General features: G+C 38.2%; 1 protein-coding gene across 2 annotated transcripts in view; it reads left to right on the top strand.

Annotated features, from left to right (window-relative positions):
• The window catches only part of svild (supervillin d), a 69,171-nt gene extending 45,437 nt beyond the window's left edge, over positions 1-23,734 (top strand). For both annotated transcript variants that reach the window (XM_038298814.1, XM_038298815.1), the window contains exons 9-29: positions 9,831-9,978; positions 10,203-10,277; positions 10,494-10,580; positions 12,199-12,382; positions 12,667-12,839; positions 13,671-13,826; positions 15,128-15,264; positions 16,081-16,228; positions 16,310-16,455; positions 17,301-17,476; positions 17,692-17,827; positions 19,226-19,526; positions 19,636-19,790; positions 19,940-20,042; positions 20,991-21,198; positions 21,347-21,480; positions 21,568-21,723; positions 22,101-22,244; positions 22,386-22,498; positions 22,581-22,736; positions 22,822-23,734. In XM_038298814.1, coding sequence (XP_038154742.1) covers positions 9,831-9,978; positions 10,203-10,277; positions 10,494-10,580; positions 12,199-12,382; positions 12,667-12,839; positions 13,671-13,826; positions 15,128-15,264; positions 16,081-16,228; positions 16,310-16,455; positions 17,301-17,476; positions 17,692-17,827; positions 19,226-19,526; positions 19,636-19,790; positions 19,940-20,042; positions 20,991-21,198; positions 21,347-21,480; positions 21,568-21,723; positions 22,101-22,244; positions 22,386-22,498; positions 22,581-22,736; positions 22,822-22,908 — 3,123 coding nt within the window. In that variant the 3' untranslated portion in view covers positions 22,909-23,734. The remainder of the gene's footprint in view (positions 1-9,830; positions 9,979-10,202; positions 10,278-10,493; positions 10,581-12,198; positions 12,383-12,666; positions 12,840-13,670; positions 13,827-15,127; positions 15,265-16,080; positions 16,229-16,309; positions 16,456-17,300; positions 17,477-17,691; positions 17,828-19,225; positions 19,527-19,635; positions 19,791-19,939; positions 20,043-20,990; positions 21,199-21,346; positions 21,481-21,567; positions 21,724-22,100; positions 22,245-22,385; positions 22,499-22,580; positions 22,737-22,821) is intronic.
• Positions 23,735-24,403: the final 669 nt, after the last annotated feature.

Here is a 24,403-nt window from a genome sequence, read left to right as displayed (position 1 = left end):
GTTTGTGTTCAACCTTTCTCCTTCCCTCATCCCTGTTTTTCTTCTTACTTACTTCTTTTCATCATCTCTCTTCTTCCTTTCCTTCCTGTATTATTTTCTCAAAAAAAAAAGGAAAAACCAACATATGAATAATGTTTGGATCTTTAAGGGTCACAGCAGCTTTTTAAAACAGAAATTTCTTCATTTTCCCCCTGATTTTTTCTGCTGTCTTGTTCATTTCGTGGTAGGAATATAATAATTCAATGTCACTTGGTCTTTTATGTAGTAAAGCCATAGCACATATTTATTATTGTCTAGCTTAGACTTTGATGATAAAGGCCACATTAATTGCCTTGCATTGTTTTATCATGGCAGCAAGTAAGGAATTATGTTATTTAGGAGCTCAGAGAAGTGGCAGTAATGAGCGAAGTCAGCCAGATTCTGCAGCCTCTCCTTGGCCATGTGCAGAAGTAAATAAAGACTCTGCTGCGGACACGTTTCTCCCTCTGCTGAATCAGCATAGTTCCCCTTGCTGGTGCCAGGAGAGCGTGTGGTTCAGAGCTCTGGGGTTGTAGCAGGTTTAAGAGTGGAGATCCAGGGCTCAGTTTACCTCCTGGAGAGAAGAGAAACCCACAGCTTCCATCCACTTGTAAAAACGAAATCCTGCACCATGACCAAACACCTGAAAACCCTCCAACTTAACGCCTCCTTCTTATTTGGCAGTTTTACTCCCTTTTTACTCCTGTTCTCAAGGTTATAAAAATATACTTCCCCCAAAGCTGGCTTTTGTGTTCATCATAGGATTAAATTTCTCGGCAATACTCCTATAAACATTCAGGTCAAACAGTTTAGTTCTACTAATCATAGATAAATTGCGCATATTTTTGTGTAAAACTTGCAGAGCCTTTTCAGTGAAAACAAAGCTGCCAGTACAGAAGGGTTTTTTGGTCGGAGAGCTAACCCTATGCCATGTAATCACCATTCCCACTTAGAGCTGATATATATTCAATGTGGATAAAGTGAAATTGTCGATTTGTGCCGTCTGGTGTATTTATGTGGAAAATCTCTTGGCCTGATGCCTGTGAAGAGACATCAGAGATCCTCTTTTGGGGATTTCTGGTTGGAGCTCATATTTTATCCAAAGATGAGCTAACCTTAGATCCACTCAGTCTGGAAAAAGCTGCACAACAGAATTAGAGCCTATTCCCCTATGAAATGCAGAATAATGATGTCATATTTTGTGTGTGGTTTGTCTTGAGTATCACACAGCAGCACAAAGTGTACAGAGATGTGAAATTTCCAGTAATACTGCAAAAACTGCATCTTCACATCTATAAGGGAGAGCTAAGCAGTCATCTTTATATCTAACTTTATTGCCTTTGCTTAAATCTGGTGCACAGATCTGAAATCCTAACCTTTACTGACTGATCCTACGAAAACAGCACTGGTCCTGTCTCTGCATTGGCTCATACATGGCTATTCCTGTCTCATTTTTCTCTTTCTCTTTTGACGAAAGTGCTTTGTTTTGGTAGTTCTGGTGTTTACTTTCCTTAGAGCTTTCATAGTTAGGTCAGATGTTTGTGCTCTTTGGTAAAATGTGAAAGGAAGCAGAATGAAACACGTACTGTCGAGTTCCAGATGTTTCCTGACAGACTTGCTATGCCTGGTTGTTAATTTGATTTAAAAGGGGGCCAGTTGTGTCATGAGGCATAATTGTTAGTTATATGTTGGGAAGACTGATGATGACATCTCATTTTCTTGCAAAAAAATTCACCCAACGTTAAAAAAAGCTGCTTTTTGACTAATGGAAGCTACAGTGCTGTCTTAAGATAACATCCCAAACAGATTACAATAAATCTATGTTTCAAAGCTTTTGGAAATAAATTACTTGTCTTTGTTTTTTGTACACTTGTGGTGAGTCAACAAATTCTAATGAAGTGGCTTTTTTTGTGTTGTTTTGTGTTTTCAAATTAAAAGCTCAGCAGTTTTGCAACCACTTAGTAACCATATTATAATAACTTTGTAGTTAGGTGGTCTGTTCCCTAAAATCAGAATGTTTTTGAGATTTAACAAGCTGAGTTGTGTGAATGTTTACTGCTTTTTTTTAAATATATTTAAGTACTGTATTATAAAAATAAATGATTTCGCTCCTATTATTAGCAACTAGCACAGCTTAAAAGACTAGCATTTCTGTTTTCACATTGTGTTCCTCAAGATTTACTGTTACTTCTCCTCAAATATTTAGAAAGAAGTAATGAGTTAGTGGTTTAAGAGCAGGGTGTTTGCATCCCTTACAGTATGCAAAGGTCATTGGTTCAAAGCTAATGCTATCAGTTTTGGTACCAGAGCAAAACTCCAGAAAGTGTTAAAGGTGAAACTGGGTGTTGCAACCCAAATATTTGCCCTGTCCATTTTCCCTTCCTGTTATCTACTGAAAATATTGCTCTCTCGTTCTCACAGCATCAATGATCTGGAGATTTCTGCCAGATCTGGTTGAGTTGATTGGCTGCCAGGTGGTAACTAGTCATGGCCACTAAAGCTACAAAAAATGGAAGATTATGGTCGATCATGTTTTTCCTATTACTAAATCTTGATTTTTCCAATTCTGACCAGTGTTGTTTCTGACAGCCATCTTAGATTTAGTCTTAGTCTTCAGGATGAAACTATTATTAGTCAGATTTTAGTCATTATGATATGTGTTTAGTCTATTTTTGTCAACTAAAACTTAAAAGGTTTTAGTCAGTTTTATGCTGCAAAAAAAGTTAACCTTTATAATTTCAAATAAGAACCACATTCTTTACCAGACTGAAAGCTCTAGCCCAGATACTACAATTGCTGGGTATAGAATGCTGCACTGCAGTTCATCATTGCTGTTGGGCAGAAAACTTTGATTTATAGAATTTAAATAAACTTTGCTATGAAATAATGCCCTACTTTATAAAAAAGGGTCTCACAAAAGCTGTGAAAATGGCAGATCTAGTTTAACACATATTGGTTAATATAGCAGACAGACAAGCTAACAAAATGTACATTAAAGAAATGGTTTTAGACATACGAGGTCTCCATTCAGTAGCAAACACTTCCCTGATCTACTATGAATTACCCACAGATCAATAAAATCTTAATTGCTCCAAAAAAGAAAATAACAAAAACATTCTTATTTCTGCTTTGGCAATTTGGGCCTTGTTTTGAGAATTTCTCCCTTTGTTACCGCTGTTAATGGGTCAAAATAGATTTAAATTCACAGGGGTTTGATATATAAAAAAAAAATACAGAGATAACCTACATAATTGGCTTGTAACGCCATGCCATTCCAGACCTAAATTGAACGAATATGCTAATTAAAAAGTTGACATATTCAAAGGAAACATACCAATTTTTTTTAAACGCACATACAAGGAAACATTTACATCGTATTTAAATGGGTGGAAATTAGAAAAATGAGAGAGAAATATTCAAAGATCTATGTAGCTTTTCACTTAACTCTTTATCCAAAAATGAATAGTAGGCAATTAAATATTTTATTTGGATATAATTTAAAGATTCATTTAGGTAGAAATTAAATAAGGTTTAGTTTCAGCTCTTGTAAGCTGGAACAAATAAAATATTGAAAATAAAGAGATATTTTACGCCTGGCAAAGGATGATCAGCCGCATAGTTTATTAAGTAGTGAGAGCAGGAAGATCCATACTGCTAAGAGCGAACCATCTGTGTGGACCGTGAAGCGCAGACTCGGAGCCACATGCATGCAAAGACGCATTTCTGCAAGAGCACAGATGGAAGATCAGTGCAGAATTTGTCAGAGTTGAGCGCGCAGTACCGGACGATTCCGTATTATCTTCTCAGACCCTGCCACTGCTGCGATTATCCATCTGTGGTTTTACAGAATGTGTAATGCTGCACGCCATGTGGGCGTGTGGCAAGATCAAACAAGACGCAGCACAGCTGATAATGCTTAGCTGATTACAGAACGATGATGCAGCTTAAACGTCTGTCTATTTAGTCTCATCTATCCTCTCTGACGAATACTAAAACCTATGACTAGTTAACTTTTAGTCATCAAGATGCATGTTGAGCTCGTCAGTTTTGTTATCGTCATGAAAAAAAGGAGCATCAATGAAACTATTTCGTCGTCATCATTGTTGATGAAAACACTGCTTCTGAGTTTGATCTACTGCTATTGTTTTTTCCAAGTTATTTTCACGCAAAAAAAAAAGAATAAAAAACTGTGCTACAAGTTCTTAAAACTGTCAGCATTGATCTTACAAACTACAAATTCCTTTAGTTAATATCTAAAAAATAGATTTCATTAAAAAAGAAACATTTATAAGCTAAAAAATGTTGGGCATTCTTAGTTTTGATTAATAGCATTTACCAATATCAATGATCAGAGCTGATCAAGAAAAAAAAACAATATGAGATATCTCAGAAAATATTTGAAAATCACTAAAACTAATGAGAATTAAATGTCGGATTATATGGAAATCTATTTTATTCTATTTTTTGTCTTTTTATGCCCCCCAACACACACACACACAGACATTATGCGAACCAAATGACCCTTGCTTCCTGTAGTCTTCTTTCAAATTACAATCAGCATCTCTACCAATCTCTTCTAGTAATTTTCCCCTTTTCCTTCCTTTTTTCTTTTTTCCCTACCATTGTTCTCTTAGTTCTTAAATCCTCTATGGCTCCTGTCTTTATCTGCAGATTCGTTTCCTTTCCTTGAATTGACACCTGCTTGTCCACCTTTCCTCCTTTTTCCAGGTGAGTGTGTGCAAATGTAAATGCACATGTGCCTGTTTAGCATGGACTTGCTCACTATGATCCTGTTTTCATTTGGCATGTTTCCTGCATTAGCTGACTCCCTTTTATTTTCTCAGAGTGGAGGTAAATGTATTTTGGTGCTAATAATTCTCAGTAATCCTAGAAGGCGCTTGCACTTTAGAGTACAGCTTGGTTAGAGGGGAACCCTGTGGTTGTTGAGGGGCCTCACCATCTCTGGAGTCCTGTCAGGTCAAGGTATTTTCCCTTGTTGATCGACTCCAGCGATCTGTTTTAGAAAAACATGAAATAGCTCAAGGGTAAATGTATAGGAAACTCTATATTTATGGTTACATGATTGAATGGAACTAAGACGGTGTATTGTAGTATTGTAGGGTCTACTATGGTGCTTTAAGCATTATAAATGCACCAATAGACCTCCAGGGTTCATATAAAGACACAGATGTTCAGTTTCTGTGTTTTTTTTTTTTTGTCTTCAATAAAATGCAGCACATGCCTGAAAGGGGGCTTTATTCACCCGTGTCCCCCTCAACGTCTCTTTTTACATTTGAAGTAAACAATGACCTCATTTTGATGTTCAGCTCCAGTGTTTTTGTAGAGCTCTTGCTCAGTAGGTAGGCTCAATTTATTTATGATGTAGAGTCGATTCACCCTGAGAGGCTAAACCCCCTGATAGGCGATCTAACTTGGCAGATCTGTTTTACATTTGTGTTTTTAAGGAAGCGAGAGAGGATTGTAAATAGTTGCAGTGTATCAGGTTGTCTTTGTGTCCAAGTCTTTTAGATCCTTTGGGAATCCTTGAACGTTTTCTTTTCTCATATCACTCTAATGATGACCTGGGAAACATTCTTGACTTTTACATGGTGTTCAGTCTGCTTTCGTTCAATCTGCCTCTATAGATCTGGACAGGGAGGATCCCATTTTTTAAATAGAAAGTTTAAAAGTCTCTACTGCACTCTGTTGAGAGACTCAAGAAACAATAGCTTCTTGTAAATGTCTGCTTTGATAAATGTCTCGTTACTAGACAAAACTAAAGAATAAAACTAGTGGCTGTTGTCAGTTTTTTGGGGCCTCCTTCATCTAAAAATCACCAGCTTTACATAAATGCATTGTTGCTGAATAAATATACTATGTACTTCTCTTTTCTCTTCCAATCATTCTGTCATAATGCAATCAGCCTCGTTGTGATGATTAAAAAAAAATCAGGATCAGCAATGCATTTATTTCCCATACCAGAGTGCCTCACACTGCTTCAGCCTGACATGTTCCCCTTTAAAGTTGCAGACATCTGCAAATGTTTAAAGTGACTCTGCAGAGCGTAAAGATGACGACAGTCAGGAGATCCCACAGATCAGCATTCAGCCACAAAAAAAATTGTCCGCTGGGACTCATACGCACTGTTAAGCTGCAGGAATCCTGAACTTTAGTTTGTCTTTTACTTTAAGTTCAAGTAGTATGTGTTGTGTTACATCTAGTCTGAAGTAAACAAATGCTTTATGTTTCTTATTAATGCACAAAAAATGAGGAATTAGTAAATTAATTCTTGGTGTGTCCTTTGTTCAAAGCATTTTTGTTTTGCAAAGGGCTCTGCTTCTGCTTCAACGTACTACTGTGATGAAAAACTGTGCAGCAGAAATATTTCTCGTGTAAACTTAAAATTCTTCAAATGTTTATGAGGAGGGTATTTTTATTGACTGCAAACAGCGCTGCCAAGTTCCAGGTAGTGTATGGAGCCTAAGAAATAACTTTTACTTTTGAATCATAGGCCTCAAATGAAAACAATACCCCCTGGCATGCGTGTGGAAAGTTAAGTTATTTTTGCTGATATACAGGTGCTGGTCATAAAATTAGAATATCAGGAAAAAGTAGATTGATTTCAGTAATTCCATTTAAAAAGTGAAACTTGTATATTATATTCATACATTACATACAAACTCATATATTTCAGATGTTTATTTTGTTTAATTTTGATGATTACAAATGACAACAAATGAAAATCTCAAATTCATCATATCAGAAAATTAGAATATTGTGAAAAGGTTCAAAATTGATGGCCCCTGGTGCCACACTCTAATCAGCTAATTAACTCAAACCACCTGCAAAAGCCTTTAAATGGTCTTTCAGTCTAGTTCTATAGGCTACACAATCATGGGGAAGACTGCTGACTTGACAGTTGTCCAAAAGACGACCATCGACACCTTGCACAAGGAGGGCAAGACACAAAAGGTCATCGCTAAAGAGGCTGGCTGTTCACAGAGCTCAGTGTCCAAGCACATTAATAGAGAGGCGAAGGGAAGGAAAAGATGTGGTCGAAAAAAGTGTACAAGCAAGAGAGATAACCGCACCCTGGAGAGGATTGTGAAACAAAACCCATTCAAAAATGTGGGGGAGATTCACAAAGAGTGGACTGCAGCTGGAGTGAGTGCTTCAAGAACCACCACACACAGACGTATGAAAGACATGGGTTTCTGCTGTCGCATTCCTTGTGTCAAGCCACTCTTGAACCACAGACAGCGTCAGAAGCGTCTAAAGAGAAACAGGACTGGACTGCTGGTGAGTGGTCCAAAGTCATGTTCTCTGATGAAAGTAAATTTTGCATTTCCTTTGGAAATCAAGGTCCCAGAGTCTGGAGGAAAAGAAGAGAGGCACTTCATCCACGTTGCTTGAAGTCCAGTGTAAAGTTTCCACAGTCAGTGATGGTTTGGGGTGCCATGTCATCTGCTGGTGTTGGTCCATTGTGTTTTCTGAGGTCCAGGGTCAACGCAGCCACATACCAGGAAGTTTTAGAGCACTTCATGCTTCCTGCAGCTGACCAACTTTTTGGAGATGCAGATTTCATTTTCCAACAGGACTTGGCACCTGCACACAGTGCCAAAGCTACCAGTACCTGGTTGAAGGACCATGGTATCCCTGTTCTTAATTGGCCAGCAAACTCTCCTGACCTTAACCCCATAGAAAATCTATGGGGTATTGTGAAGAAGAAGATGCAATACACCAGACCCAACAATTCAGAAGAGCTAAAAGCCACTATTAGAGCAACCTGGGCTATCATAACACCTGAGCAGTGCCACAGACTGATCGACTCCATGCCACGCCGCATTGCTGCAGTAATACAGGCCAAAGGAGGCCCAACTAAATACTGAGTGCTGTACATGCTCATACTTTTCATGTTCATACTTTTCAGTTGGCCAACATTTCTATAAATCCTTTGTTTTTATTGGTCTTCAGTAATATTCTAATTTTCTGATATGATGAATTTGAGATTTTCATTTGTTGTCATTTGTAATCATCAAAATTAAACAAAATAAACATCTGAAATATATGAGTTTGTATGTAATGTATGAATATAATATACAAGTTTCACTTTTTAAATGGAATTACTGAAATCAATCTACTTTTTCATGATATTCTAATTTTATGACCAGCACCTGTAGTTCATACATTTAAGTATTTTATATTGTATATTCTCTATAAATGCATATCTTTTCAAAAGTTTTCAACTTGAAATACATTTTTTAAATTTAATCATGTACAGTTACCAACAACGTCTACAAACAATGCCATTATAGTTTAGTTGATTTTTTTTTTTTTTTTTCTTTTTTTATTGGACCAATTTACAACACATGCTATCTGAAGGCAATCCAATCAGATAACTCAGTCCATTTAGAGTTTTCTATCTGCAGAATTAAATACTGATATTGAGAATGGGAGAAAAGAGATTGAAAGATATAAAGAGGTCCCTATGTCCTCCAGCATTCTAACCTTATAGCAGCATAACTTTAGAGATAGCTCAGGATAACCTGAGTTATTCTAACTATAAGCTCTGTCAAAATGGAAAGTTTTAAGGCTATTCTTAAAATTAGACAGGCTGTCTGCCTCACAGACTTAAACTGGTAGTTGGCTCCACAGGAGAGGAGTCTGATGAGGTCAGCATCTCATTATACTTTTTGAAATTCTAGGAACCACTATTGAACCTTTACTTTGCTTTGTGAAACAGAGCCACAAAGGACAATTCAAAATTATTCACATTATTTGACCTTTTGTTCTCTGATACACCAAAATAAAATCAAGTGCAACAAACATGCCTTTCAGAGTCCCCTACAATTAGGTCTTTTTAAATGTGTTTTGATCCTAACTAATTATACAGTTTTTTGTGAAAGTATCAGTGGTATAAAGACGTTGTATCACAGCAGACTTAAGAGTAAAGTTGTGGAAAAGTTTAAAGTACGAGATTTGGAACGCTGAAAAGCTCACCAAGCACAGTCTAATCCATCATCCAGAAATGAGTTGTGGTAATTGAAAAGACGGGCAGAGCGGGTGTAAACATTTATCACCACAGCATTCAAATAGTCATTGGAAACTCTGGAGCTGTGGGGTCCATCAGCTCAGTTTGAGAAAATCAGTTGACATGACAGCTATTTGTTGTGCATGTCACACCCCCATATGGTAGAGGAAAATAATTCAAAAGAAGCTTTTCAGTTGGCTGCCAACAACACATGCGGCACAACTAACATATGGATGAGGTTGCTAACAGATGTTAAGGCTGTTAAATGAGATGCATGCAAAGACTAACATTACATACCAACCTTAATGCATCATGGTTTTGTCATGATGCTATTGCACACTTAAAGCTGGTTAACATTGACTCAGAGATGGAGTTAAATTGGAGTTAAATCAGTTATCAGGTTTGCACAGCTGGTAGAGACATTCCCAAAAAATATATACAGCAGTAAGTTTTGCAAAAAGTAATTCGAATAATAGAATATTTGTTAGGAGGGGCTGAATACATAAACACACCAGACTTTTAGTATAATAAGCTTCTTTATGGTGATATCATTCATAAAATATAAGAAAGGTTTGTGGTTGTAAACAGACAAAATCAAGTTTAGATCACTGGTTGGCACAGCACATTTTAAATGAATGCTTCTTGTTTGTCAAACATGGTTTCTTCCTTGTTAATCTGTCAGTGTGTAAAATTCTATGAATGTTGAATGAAATTCTCTCCTTGGCATTTATCAAAACCAAAGTGTTGGCAGTCCTAACTGAATTTTATCTAAATCCAACAGCAGTCCAACGTCGATCTGGAGCCCAAGATGTCACTGGCAGAAAGGATGAAGGTCCTGAAAGACAAGGAAGAGCAGTGGAAGAGCAAAGGCAAAGGAGCAGCCAATGACTCAGTTCAGTTCACCGTGGCTGGAAGAATGGCAAAGAAAGGTAAATTTCTTCAATCATCCTATGTGCAGTTTTGCAGCAGTATCAGGTTAACTAGTTTGTTTTGCAAAACATTTCTAAATGAAAACTGCAAATCAGCGCTTCCTCCAGGAAAAGGGGGAAAAAAAAAATACAAAGAAAAACAAGATATGACCTGAGCTACTTCCTAATAGATCAGATCTTTGAAGAACCTGAATAGAAATAACAATCATGTTGTGCTGCACCAGGTCTCGTGTCTAAGGACGAGTCACCTATCATCTCTCTAAAGAAGTCCAGCGCCACACCTGTGAAACCACATGAAGGTATTGTCTGGGACTCTATTTTAACTGCAATGCTTTTGTCTCTTTGAGCCGATATTGGAGGTTTAAGGAGGCAGATTGATGTGCCCCAACCTGCAAGCTTAAATCACATAAATAATTTAAAAAATGTTATTAGAAACCCACACATTTGAAATTGTCTGGATTAGTTTATGTGTCTTGAAAACTCCTAATGAATAACTCTTTTTGTCCACTGGGCAGAAATCTCCACAAGGAGCGACGTCAAAGTGGAGGGGGATAAACGCCTCGACAAGTTGGAGTCCTTCCTTGACAAACTCCACAGTAAAGGTACAATATATTTTAATATACTTTTTATTTTTATTTTGAATCACTATGAATATGCTTAAGTGTTTTTTTTTTCACATCAGGGCTCCACATGTGTCACATTGTGCTTGAGATGAATCCCCTTTTTTCATTCTTTTTCTCATATTACCTTGGTTCCTGCTCTCTCTGTGACCGCTAGCATAATGTGTTTTAGGGAACTAATGCAAACACACTTCACCCAGCAATGCATGGATTCATGACTTTTGAAATATAACCATCAATAATTAATTCCAAGCAGTTGTTTGTAATATCAAATATGCACACACTGATATTGATTACCAATGTCATGTGCAGCAGCTAGGGCTGGGTACCGAACTTCGGTACTTTTATGGTACCGACCGAAATGCTTCGGTTCTACAGAGTATCGAAACATGCCTCGTCTTTCGGTACCAAGTTTCGGTGATTGGCTGGAACACTTAAGGTGATTGCGTCATCCAGGAAAAATACACAGGTGGTCACGCCTACAGCCAGGGTTCATGTGTATCTTTTGTGAACTGGTTGCAGCGTCGCGGAACCCCTTTAAAATGCCCCCCAGGTCAAAAGTGCGGCTTCACTTTATTAAGACTGATGCTAATAGTGCACAATGCAATACATCGTGCACGGAAATAATTTAAGAGCAGAAAGTCGCTCTGTGTTTGACTGCAAGAAGAGCGGACCGCAGCCAGCGCGACCATCCTCCTCTCAGCAGCCCGTGGGCAGAGCAAAGCCAGAGCGGAGTGAATCATGCTGCTTTCAAACTGGACGCAGCAAGAGCAGCAAAATCTCGTCTGCTGCTTCATTTTTGCTGCTTGTACCAGCTTCTGACGCGCTGCTGAAGAAGCTTTGCTGCTCTGGCTGCGCGGTCGCAAAGTGGGTCAGACGCGCGTTGGGCGGAGCTACTCTATCCTTTATTTGCCTTGCAGCTATATTTGCTGTGATCAGTGGGAATAAAGTAGTTTTATTATGTTTTTAAGTGGGAAAATCCACCTGAAAACGTAATCAGTGCAGTCAGTTCATCCTGCCTTCAATATTTCTGTCGGAGCCGCTCAGACCCCCCCCATACCAGCGGTGCGCTGTCAGTAGGATCCCATTCAACGGGCTTGTTTGTCAGACATGGTAATTTTTCTAAAGGAAAACTGCTAAGTAAAAAGGTCCTCACAATGTAACAGTGAATATTAGACACTGAATTATTTATTTTTTTATGTAAGAGGAAAAATGTAAATGGAAAAACAGAGCTTAAAATAAAACTCAAGATTTGTACTTTTTTATGTTGTGTAATTTTCTTTTTTTTCGAATTGATATTATAAAACTGGTATCGAAAAAAGTATCGTTCAGGAACCGGTATCGAAGTGAAGGTATCGGTATTGGTACCGGAACCGAAATTTTTTTAACAATACCCAGCCCTAGCAGCAGCTCTTATTTTTTATCTACTTTTGCAAAGTACAATTTACTCTTGCTTTATTTAGCAGTTGGGAATATTACAGAAACATTGTCCTAGTCTGGATGGGAATATAAACGCTGTGTTTTATGTTTTTTTTTTTTTTTTTCGCGTCCATTATTCCTGTTTGTTTCCTAAATTTCTTCCTGGGTCTTTGGGGGTAAGGTGTGAGCAAAACCAAGTCATCCACCATCGAGGTGACAGCGGAGATGGAGAAAGAAGTGATGACCCTGGATGACGAGGAGACGTTTGGAAACTTCTACAAAACTGTCTCGCCTTCCACTCTTCTGGAGTCCAGCGTGGTTTTGACAGAGGAAGACCTGAGTGAGATCCAGGCAGATACTCCAAAGTTAGTTTAAAAGAATCCCACTTGTTTCTCTCTATTAATCCAGAAGAGCTTATGCAATAACTGCAATATCTTCCTCATCATATGATGAAAGCCTGTGTGGGAAGATATTTACTGCTTTCTTTCAGATCTGAGAATCTGTTATGTTGTAAAAACTCAGTCTTTATCATCACAAATGTAAAAAAAAAACATACGTTTTTCTCTTCATAAGCACTGTAAAGTAAAACCATGTTTTCTTTAAGAATATTAGTTTCATGTAGTACTTTTTTGTTGGACTTTGCCTTTAGGCTAACCTCAGCTGTTGCAGAACACAAGCGGGCGGTGCGACCGGCCCGAAGGAACCAAGGTTCCAGAAATCCGCTACGTGCTCTCGCTGCTCGCAACGACATTCGGCAGGTTTACACTGAGCAAAGGCTTAATGTGGCGTCTGTGGAGACCAAGAGGATTCAAGTGGAGAGAAGTAAGATTCTTATATTCCTCTAAAGTAAATAAGGTGTTTACCTAAAGCAATCTGGCTGATATACTGGATTACAATCCAAACAATAGAGACAATCTCAGACTTGCTTCAGTTGAAGTTGCTACATACAACTTAGAATCAAAAACGTTAAGTAAATAAGTTAAAAGAGAATATGTACAGGGCTTTGCAGAAGTGTTCACACCCCTTAAACTTTACAACATTTTGATACCCTTAAAAGGAATTAAAAGTTGCTTAATTAGCAAATTTTTAATCTGAGTATAGAATTGGCTTTTTTATGAAGGCTTAAAAGTTTTATTAAAAAATAAAAGACAGGAAACAACATCATGAAGATCAAAGAACACAGTAGGCTGATTGGTTACAAGGTTATGGAGAGGGTTAGATGATGGTAAAAAAAAAAAAAAAGCAGTATTCTAAGTTTTTTTTCAATTCATCACCTTAGATTAATGTTTAGACATAACTGCTAACCTGCTAATAAAAATGGACACCAGTTGGGTGTATTTGATGATGTCCTGTCAGCTGCTGGCTGATTTCTGTTGTTTGCCTGTTTCTGTTTTAGTTTATCTGTAGATTTTCTTCAGACTGCACTAACCTCAGCCTCCTTTTCATAGGTTGCATTTGTGGAAGTAGGCATGATTACAACATAAGTGGTGTGAATAGTAGAGCCCTCATGAACAAATTAATTTTAAAAAGCATGACTGGTCTAATAGAGCCGTGTTAAAAACAACTTGTGTGTTAGATAGACATAGTTGTTTGAAAGAATTTTTCTTAGAAATTAAAATCACCTTTTCTCCTATTCTTTCCTTTCACACAAAGTGGCAAAGCATTCCAACTTGGCAGACGTGGCTTTGGCTGGGCTCGCCAGCAAGGAAAACTTTCGCAAGGTCAACCTGCGCAGTGTGAAGTCCATGGAGGTCGTTACTAACAACAGTGCGGTGCCTTTTCACAAGCTCATGCTCATTCGCATCAAAGGTCAGAAAACACAACAGAAGTTAAAGTTTGTGTAATCCATATATAGGAAAAGAATGATGACCCCAACTTAATGTTACGTTCAGACCGCATGCACTAGAGGCAGCAGAAGCAGCTAGTTTACATGCAAAGTCAATGGTTGATGTGCATCAAGGCGCAGCTAAAGGTCCTGCTTGATGAGGGTTTTGAGAAGCAGGAGCAGAGCGTTAATGAGCATCTGAGCAGGACGCGCTGAAAAATCAGCAATTGCTGGAGTTGGAAAACATTAACTCTTGCTGCTTGCTAAGAGAAAAGGATCTGGGAGCTGGCAGGGAGACAGACGCAGCGCTGCTGATGCAGACCGCTATGATCACTCCTCTGAAACAAAACCTGCCGGGAAAATATGCTTGATTTTATTATTCTGTTGCCTGCAGTTTGGATTACATACATTTAAAAAAGCCTTCCAGCCGCTGCAAACATTAGTGGAAAACTAATTTTAACTAATTAACTTGATAAACTGCAAAGATAAAGTTTTCAGGTGGACTTACTCACTTAAAAACATATTCAAACTACTTTTACCCCCTTAAAACAGCAAATATAACAAAGCCATTCTCTGGTATTGAACACAGGAGCAGCAGAAGCATCAGACGCATCTGGACACACTTTACTGGACGCGCTTCAGGAGCGTCAAAGCTGCTCTTGACGCTCCTCTTACCTTAATTTAAACAAGCATTAAAAACGAAGCAGCAGAAGCTTTTTTGCTGCTTGTAGCTCTTGCGGTCTGAACATAGCATAACTAGAGAAAGTGGGCGGGTTATTAATCAAGAATCAAAAGGTATTAATTTTCTGTTAAGTCGGTTTTACAGCTAGTTTCATTAAGGGCTCCTCTCGAGTTTGAATACTAAATTTAAGGAATATTTGTGTTTCCAGAAGTTTTTCTTTTGACCTTCAACTCTAATCCTTTATTCCATTCCATCTTTCCTTCCCTGCCCTTCTTTTTTTTTTCGTTCTGTGTTCCTATTCCACTTTTTAACTTGTTTCCTTTATTTCTTCTTTCCTTGTTTTCTGTCCTAATTTCCAACACCTTGCTTAAATCCCTTCTTTATTTCCTATCTTTTACCCTTACTGGTCTTCGTTCCAATGTCTAGTATCTCTCAAAAGAGCATTTAAATCCCTCCCATTTTGAAAATGAATTGCCATAGATTAATAGACATCTAAATAAACGTGGACGACTGAGAGTTCACGAATTTAGAAAAAGCTGTGGTTTCCAACGAAAAGCGTTTAGGGACCGTGATTATGTGAGTGAAAGCTTTCATTGTCCACAGGTCGGAGGCACATCCAGGTGCGCTTGGTGGAGCCGACAGCTCGCTCACTGAACAGTGGGGACTGCTTCCTCCTTATAACCCCAAAGAACTGTTTTATGTGGAGCGGAGAATTTGCCAACGTCATTGAGAAAGCAAAGGTACTAACCTTCACACAAAGAATCATAAGCTGTTTAGTTCCTGAAAAGGGGGTTTACAACTTGTATTGACAAGTTTGGACAGGTAACAGCACACCTGATGATTCATCTCTATTACAGAAAACAAAGTCCTTCTGTGGGAAACCTGCTAGACCATTAAGCAAACAAAAATACACATCTTGTTTTCTTTGTATTGCTTTTGTTACTCCTTGATTAGATTTCTGCAGGCTTTTTCTAAAATAGAATGTTATGCTAGTAGCTATTTTATCTTCCTCTTATCATTTCTACAGATGTTAGCATAAGAAAATGCAAAATATGAAAACAGTCTGACTGCAACCATTGTGTTTGATTTTTTTTTTTAGTTGGATTCTATTTTATAGTCTGCTTTTGTTGCAGACAAACTACAGAGGAGAATGAAGCAGAGCCAGTCCGATGGCCCTTGTAAATATAGTGTGACTGTCATCAGGTTTAGCATTGCACAACATAAAACCAATATGGTGCAGACTTTAGAATAAAAGTTATTAGTCATTACTAATAAGAGTGATAAGAAATTTAGTATACTTTAAACTTTGATTTCTGAATGAATTTGAAAGCTACAGATGAGGCTCTGCATATTATTTATGCCTTTTTTCAAGATGCTGCAAGTTAGCATGCATGTATTGCACAATTTGAGATGCCTCAGACTGATAGCAGACTGTCTGGCGCTAATCTAGGACAGGATTCCACTGGATCCATCCTGCTTGGAGCCCTGTCTTCTCATTTGGTAAATCGTCCACTTTTGCACATGTATAATGTGTTATTTATGCTTTATGTTGCCAGGCATCAGAGATGGCGTCTTTTGTTCAGGCCAAACGGGACCTGGGCTGTAAGGCTCCCCAGGTGTCTGTGCTGGAGGAAGGCATAAACACTGAGAGTAGATGGGCCAAAGAGTTCTGGAGCTTGCTTGGAGGAAAGACCAAATACAGAGGTATGAAACCACATGTTAGCCCCAGTGAACACAGACTCTGGTTCAAGTACTGCAATCGTGTTACCGTGGGAATTATTACAGGGGCAGGGGATCCAGAGGAGGACGAGCTGTATGAGAGTGGAGTTGTAGACTCTAATGGCGTTTACAGACTCCAGGGAGACAAACTGGTGCCTCATGAGGACGCTTGGGCTTCCATCCCCAGTGTGTCTTTGCTCGATTCTAAAGAGGTAAAATGGTTCACCTGGAGATTAATTTATGATAAATCTGATAAACGATCTGTGGGCAATGTTAGAAATACATAACAGCATCTTCACCAACCAGTTATTGTAATAATCACATTTCCTCTTGATTGGTAATACCTGCATGTCTTCATATGGAAATGATACTTTATTTGGAATGGTTTTGATAAATGTTTATTATTATTTATTATTTTTGTTTACCATTTTCTGATTTTACGAGTGAAACCAGACATTTATTCACACCCAATGCTCTTTTTTCGGGTATTCATCCTGAATAGTTTGTTGGTGTTTTTTGAGTCACTTCTGAAATTCTCATCATGATACATTTGATGATGCATATTCTTCTTTGCATCACTTTAAATAAAGAATTGGATGTGTTTAAGGTGTTTACCTTGAATTATAAAAGTCTTGACACCATACTTTTTTTTATGTAAGCTTTTGATTTCGAATTAAGTTTCGATCAGTCTTAAATATTGGGACCTCATAAATGGCACCTTTTACTTTAAGTCTTCCCCATTGCTTTCTCTTAATTTCTTGTTTATTTACTATTAATAATAGACTCAAAATTAGGAAACATGTGGCTTCACCTGTAAATGCACCAATCAAACAGCCTAATATTTACATAAAGCTCATAGTTATGTGCTTTGACACATAAACAGACAGATTTCTGAGGAGATCACAAATCAAAATCAGCGAGTAGAAGCCAGATTGGTGCACCTCTATCTGCTGAACATCTACAAATCACTGATTTACAATGTTTCCTGCATTAATGTGTTTTTGTAAGTTGTTGAATTTATTTTCCCAACATGCTTTCTCCTGCTATCACATGCTAGGTATTAGTATTTGACTTTGGCAGCGAAGTGTATGTATGGCATGGAAAAGATGTGCCCTTGGGTGACAGAAAAGTAGCAGTCAAACTGGGCAAACAACTCTACAGTGGCAGCTACGACTACAGCAGCTGCAGGGTCAACCCCCTAGATGCCTCCTGCACAAACAAGGATGTGCCTCAGTGAGTATGAGAAATGAAATATAACACAGCATTTTTTTCTTTTATATGGTACCATTAGACATCCTGGAATAATGTTTTTTTTACATTGCATAAATATAGAGAAATTGCTAAAATAGTATTTATTGGGTTTCTGCAGCCCCCTAGTGGTGTGACAGCTTCAGTACAGCTGAGCACAGAGTTGAATGTCTGTAAGTGCGCTTGTGTTTGACCTGCAGGAAGGGGGAAGGACGTCCGAGCTGGACTCTGTTTGGCCGGCTGTCCGAGCACAATGAGACGTCTCTGTTCAGGGAGAAGTTCCTCGACTGGGCTGAGAGGAAGAAAGAGGAAGCTGCTCAAACAGAGGAAATAAAGGTAGGGAAGAGTCAAACTGACTTTTCTTTATACGTTAAACCCATCACCAGTGAATGCTGTCATAAAGCAGTTCAGAGTCATTCCTGTTTTCATGGTTTGTTGTCTTTTGTGACCTGTTCACCTGTACAACTCAGCTGGTACACTAGAAAAAGGATCTACAAATAAGTAAAGATTTCTTAAATTAAGTGTATTTAGCTTTAATTTGAGTCGACAAATAAGATTATTTACAAATGGAATGACTATTTTTACTCTTAAAATATGACAATTAGATAATATGCACTTGAAATAAGACAATGCAATTGTTCTTATTTTAAATGTAAATTGTCTTGTTCCATTGGCAAAGTGTCTTACTTACCTCCTCAATTCAAGAACAAATGCACTTATCTTAAGAAAAAAATACCTTTTTAAATTTTCTTTTTTTTCAGTGTAGATTTATTCATTCAGCTAAATAAGTACAACTCAAGCATTTCAAAATGATGCTTCAGATGGCTCTGCAGGAAAAAAATCTGTGGTGGATAATCCAGGTCCAGAAAGTGCTTTGTTTTCCTTAATCCTGTTCACTTAACACCACATTTAGTCCCTTAGTTGAGGTGAGTATGTGTTGTGGGGATGGAAATGCAAATGGTTGGAATGATCTCTGTATAGCTTTTTACTCTCTGGACGTGGATTAACCAGCCGTGGAAAAAAATAAAAAATTTCCTGATACATATTTAACAAAATATAAGCTTGTTTTTTAAACTGTTCTGTTAACTCTATGAAATGACTGTTCAGATATCCTATTTGCAGTTTACTTTTAGTTTTTGTTACATCGCAACTTCAAAGTGATGAGTAGTAATAAGAAATGCCCACCAGTCTGTTCTTGGGATAACTAATATAATAACAACTAATAGAATAGTCTTATTGTCCCTCAGTGGGAATATTCTTATCAAGCAAAATTACTTCTTAATGGAAGAAAGGCAAGACAACATAAGAAAATAATTTAAAAAAAATACTAAAGTTGGGGAATAATCATTCTGAAATCCTTATCCACTCTGTGATGACGGTGGCAGCCTTATGCTGTGAGGATCAGCTTTTCTGCAGCTTGAAATGGAAACCTGATTGGAGTAGATTGAAGTGGTTGGAACAGGATTATATTATAATATTTTTAAAAATATAAGGAAAATGTTATCATAAAACATAAGGACTATCTCTCTATTTAAGGTTTTGCTACCAAAGTTCATAAATTATGGTTACAAGAGTTTAAAGGCAAAAAGATCCATTCTAGATTTAGAAACAGCAAAAAAAAGAAAAGTTTTTTTCTTGTTGTAGAACTATTTTCCAGCACTCTTTTAAATGTGTAAAGTAGCAAAAACAGAACTGACATTTGACTTTCTTTTTTTTATGTTCTCGTTTCTTCAGAGTCCAGAACACTTTGCCCCACGCTCCCCTTTCGACTTGGAACTACAACCATGTGATGCCAAAGCCCTGCTGGACAACGAAGCAGAGCCAGTGAAGACCGTTCTGGAAGGAGTGAATGTGCAGCGTGGTTACGGCCTGGTGAGGAACGAGGATGGAAGGCAGGCAGAGCTGGCCACTGTTGCAGTGGAAGCTTGGCACATTAAGGAGCATGGAGAGGAGGAAGTGCCTGAGGAGAGCGTCGGCCAGCTTCATGAAGGCGACGCCTACATCATCCGCTGGAAATACTCCGTCACAACACTTGGTGAGTCATGTTAAAAGAAGTGCATTTAGCAGATGATGAACCTGGAAACGGGAGCAGGGCCACTGATTCATTCGATGTCTCTCACCGTGGATTTGCTCGATCACATCAGTGGGGAAACGACAGAAACCCGGAGAGCTAAGTGCAGCCGCTCCTGGCAGAGAGAGGATTGCTTGTTTTTTTTGGCAAGGTCGTCACTCCAGCGCCAGTGAAAAAGGAACGTCAGCTCTGATGACCGTGGAGCTGGGCAGCCACCGGGGGTCACAGGTGGGCTTAGTTCCTCACAAAGTCACTATCAATTAAACATTTTCTACATTTCAATTTCAACTGGCAAGGATCCAAATCCTGAAAAATTCAGTGAAATATTTACTTCACTGAAAGTTGCATCCTTCCTTCTCTTTGTTTCTCCTTTGCAGGTGTTGGTGACTCAAGGTAAAGAGCCTCCATGCTTCCTGCAGCTCTTCCAGGGAGGTTTGGTTATCCATAAAGGCAGCAGAGACCACAACTCCAACAGCGCAGGTATTAAGATGGATGGAGGGAGAGATGGGTTCTAGGATATTAGCTCTGTGTATTGGCTCAAAAATAAGTGACAGAAATTAAACAACTTTTATTTTTAGACTTTGTTTACTGCAAAAACAGTGTAGAAATAAGTAAAAATGTCTTAAGTGGATTTACTCTTAATTTAAGTAAATAAGACGATTTGCCAATAGATTGAGATTTTTGCTCTTAAAATAAGATAATTGGATAATATGCAGTCGAAATAAGACGATGCAATTGTTTTTTTTTTTTCTTATTTTAAATGCACATTTTCTTGCTCCATTGGCACTTACCTCCTAAGTTTAAGAAAAACTGTACTTATTTTAAGAAGAAAATTACTTTTTGAGATTCACATTTTTTGCAGTTTTCCCATTGTTTAAATATTGTGAGTCTTTTATTTTCATATATTTGCTTCCTTACAATTTGTTATTGCTTCTATCTTTGTCTTTCAGTTTTATTACTAATGTCCTTTTCTAGTGCCCTTACTTTCCTCAATCTCTGCTGTCAGCATTTTCACTATTTTTTCTTTCCTTCTTTCTTTCTTTCCTCATCTTGTTTATTGATCTTTTTTTGTGCAAATTCTTCCTTTCCTTCATCTTTCCTTTCCTCCTCCCTCATCTCCATCCCTCCTTCTTGTGCCCACACTTTCTTGCCACTTTCTTTCCATTCCTTGTTTACTTTCCTTTTTTATTTTTTATTCCAATCTGTTTTTCTGCATAGTCCATGTTTTCAGCCCTCCTTTTATAGCTTTTTTGGGACCTTTGTCTTTTATGTATCATAATTTAACATAGAGACTGTTGGATAGCAATACAAGTTTTTTTTTTTTTTATATAACACATTTCAGTAACAAGACTGCAACACTTACAAACAAACATGGAACACCCACAGACAAAGGTTGTGGTCTGCATGACATCGCTGCTCTGTTTCCAGACAGTTGGAGGTTGTTTTGTGTCCGCGGTGAAGCAGAGGTGGAGGCCTCCCTGTTGGAGGTGACATGTGAGCGAGCCAGTCTGCGTTCTCGTGCCAGCCTGGTGCTGCTTAACGCTCAGAAAGGTTTTCTCTTCTTGTGGCATGGTTGCAAGTCACATGCAGATGCCAGGAAGGTGGCCAACAGAGCAGTAGACAAACTCAAGCTAAGGTAAGATTCAGGGTTAAAATACAGCTAATTTAAAGGGTTTCAAATCCCTTTACATTTATTTGCGTTTTAACTAAAAATCTTAACTAATTCTACAATATAGAACTATTGTTTATTCTGTAGGGTACTCACAGATTCTTTGTTTCTGAAGGTGTCCCTCAGAGTTGGGACTAAACAGCAGCAGTAATTTGAAGGTGGAGGAGGTGGAGGAAGGTTCTGAACCTGCAGAGTTTTTGAAGGCGTTAGGGCCGCAGGACAAGAAAGCTTACGACTGTATGCTGCAAGGTAGGATCTGTTGGGCAACTGAACGGCTTTAGGAAATGTACTAAGTGGAAGGAAGTGATCATCAGTGAGGGTGTGTTTGTTGTCAAGATCCTGGAAAGTACAACTACACGCCCCGCCTCTTCCGACTGAGTGCCAGCTCGGGGTTCTTTGAAGGGGAGGAGCAGCTGTATCCTGCCAGGGTGACAGAGGGAGTCATGGCCATGCCTTTCCTGCAGGAGAACCTCTACTCTGCACAGCAGCCAGGTAACAGTCAACCAGCTGCACTAACAGATGAGTTTCCACATTTTACAATAATATAAACAAGTCTAAGAAAATAAATAGGTCCATCTTCAAGGCTAAAGCATATTTTTCCACTTTGATGAATCTGGTCTAACAGATTCTGGTGGTTCTTTTCCCTCATTAGTGTTGGTAGAAACGTTCAGGAACAAACCGGTTTGGTCACAGGCCTTCACTATGGAGGAAAATTATAAGAAAACCCGAACAATTCACAGATGGAAAAATTACAGAACATAATTTTATATATTTGATTCCTAGTCAGTCCCAGTCTGAGTTAAACCTTTGCAGCAGCCTATCTGCTCCCTCTGGTTTGTATCTCATCCGTCTCCTCACTCCTTCATCAGCCTTGTTCCTTCTGGACAACCGGATGGAGGTGTATCTGTGGCAGGGCTGGCAGCCTGACGACACGCAGTGCACTGGATCCGCAAAGATGCGCTGGGACAGTGAGAGGAAGTGCGCTATGGAGACCGTGCTGCAATACTGCAAAGGTTAAAGACCACACAATTACACTGCATATGCAAAAGTCCAGTTCCTTTAATAAAAGGATAGAAAATAGGAGGAATATAAACTTTGAGCTTAATAATAGAATAAGAATGGAATAACATAATTTTTTTTTTTTTTTTTAACAGAGAAGAATCCTCGGCGCCCCCCTCTGGCCTACCTGGTCCTCGCAGGCTTAGAGCCTCTGACATTCACAAACATCTTCCCATACTGGGAGAAGAACACCAGCATCACATCTAAGGTGACTTAAACTACTTCTTTATTATTGCTTGTTGTATCTGAATGTTTTATATCAATGTTTGTGTTTCCAAAATTCAATTCAGGCTGGAAGCTCCAAGACCAAAGTGATCCTGGTGAAGGAGGCGCTCTCCAAACTAAATAAGGAGCAGTACTCCATCGAGGAGCTGACCAGGAAGCCTCTTCCAGAGGGAGTGGATCCTTTACGGCTGGAGGACTACCTATCAGACCAGGACTTCAAGGTGACACCCTCTCACTCCAGGTAATGATTGACTAAAAAACAGAACTGTATGCTTACATCTGTGTGTCCTTTTTGTTTTCCTACAGACGCTTTTTGAGATGAGTCGGGTTGAGTTTAATGCCCTGCCAAACTGGAAGCAGAAGAACCTGAAGAAGAGCAAAGGTTTATTTTAAAAACATGCTGTACACAGATCCTATGTTTTATTTTTTAATACTCTGCAGCTCTTATTACTTTTTTTTTTCACTTTAAGAAAAAAAAAATCCTCATTTGTAAAGACTAAAAAAATGTAAATGTACATTTATGTTATGTTTTAAGTTTTATCGGGTTTAAGTAACTGCCATTTTTTTTATGGTATTCAATCTCTGAGACATTTTAATCAAACATTATGTGCAATTAATCTTTCCTTTCACACTATATGTGAGATACTGTTGATGTTTATGTTTACTTGGACTTGTCTGTTATTTTTATTTCAAACCATTTTTCCATTTAAACAAGAAAAGCAGCCTCAGTCAATGGGAGACAAGACTGTTCTTTAACAACCTAACATTTTTGCTTAAATATTTCTGTACTCCATATCTGCAGGAAACCAATTATATTCCATCACAAGTATTATTTGGTACTGTATACAAACCCTTTAACTGGGCCCTTCTCTGCCTCCTCCTGGTTGTATGGGACCAAATCTTAAGCCGCCTGTCTTTATATACCGATTGTCTTTTGTGCGAGTGTGTGTTTACGTTTGGGTAAATGCTAAACCTGAAAAGCATTACATGTGTCTGTGTGTGTATGAGAACTGCTGCATAAAGGGCCTGTGTAAGAAAACTATTGTTTAGTTAAAATGCCACTTTTAAATATGTCTAGATTTGGACATTTTCCATAATCATGTTTTCAGTCTTGGTAACCTGCATCTTGTTTGTGATAAAATGGAACCATATTATCGGTGAAGTCAGGTTTGGGAATGAGATGATCAGTATTCCTTTTAAAATAAAATGAAAATATAAATGTGTGGTTTTGACTTTTTTTATGTGATTAAGAATAAGTAACATTAGCTAGAACAAGTTATCACAATTATCAACTCATTTTACTTGCAAAAGGAAGTTTGTTATTCGTATTCATCAAAACAATGCATCAACAACTTTACCCCAGTTGCTTGTTTGTTGCATGATTTTGCTGAATAACTACAAAACGTAGATTATTTTTGGTAAAGTATCAAGCTGGCCTTGCTATTTTACATCCTTGTGAAGAGTTTCTGCTAACTCAGAAGTTTAAAGACCTTCAGAGGTGGAATTGCTGTTTTTTTTTCTGCAGAATCCGAGTGAAGATGAGTTTAAGTTCACAATCTGATGGCTGGATTTGCTTCCACTGGATTTTCTCTCATAGACAATAAGTCATGGTTCCATCACTAGTAGGTCATCCTGATTCTAAAACAATACAGTCCATGACCATCACACTGCCCTTATCTGCTTGCTTGTTGGCATTTATTTTGTCATTTATGAAAATGTATAAAATTACATAATATTACACTACCTGATCTAGAAGATATTTTATAGGACTTTCTCTGTCTTCTTATTAGTCAGACCAAAACAACAACAAAAACAGCTACAGACTCTTGTTACAGTGTTTAAACCAGTTGTAGTGACCTGGGGGTAGAGATTAACTGAATATATATGA

The sequence above is a fragment of the Cyprinodon tularosa genome, unplaced genomic scaffold, assembly GCF_016077235.1.
Source record: "Cyprinodon tularosa strain WSP-4 unplaced genomic scaffold, ASM1607723v1 ctg416, whole genome shotgun sequence".
Classification (NCBI taxonomy): domain Eukaryota; kingdom Metazoa; phylum Chordata; class Actinopteri; order Cyprinodontiformes; family Cyprinodontidae; genus Cyprinodon; species Cyprinodon tularosa.
This window is presented reverse-complemented; position numbering and strand designations above follow the sequence as displayed.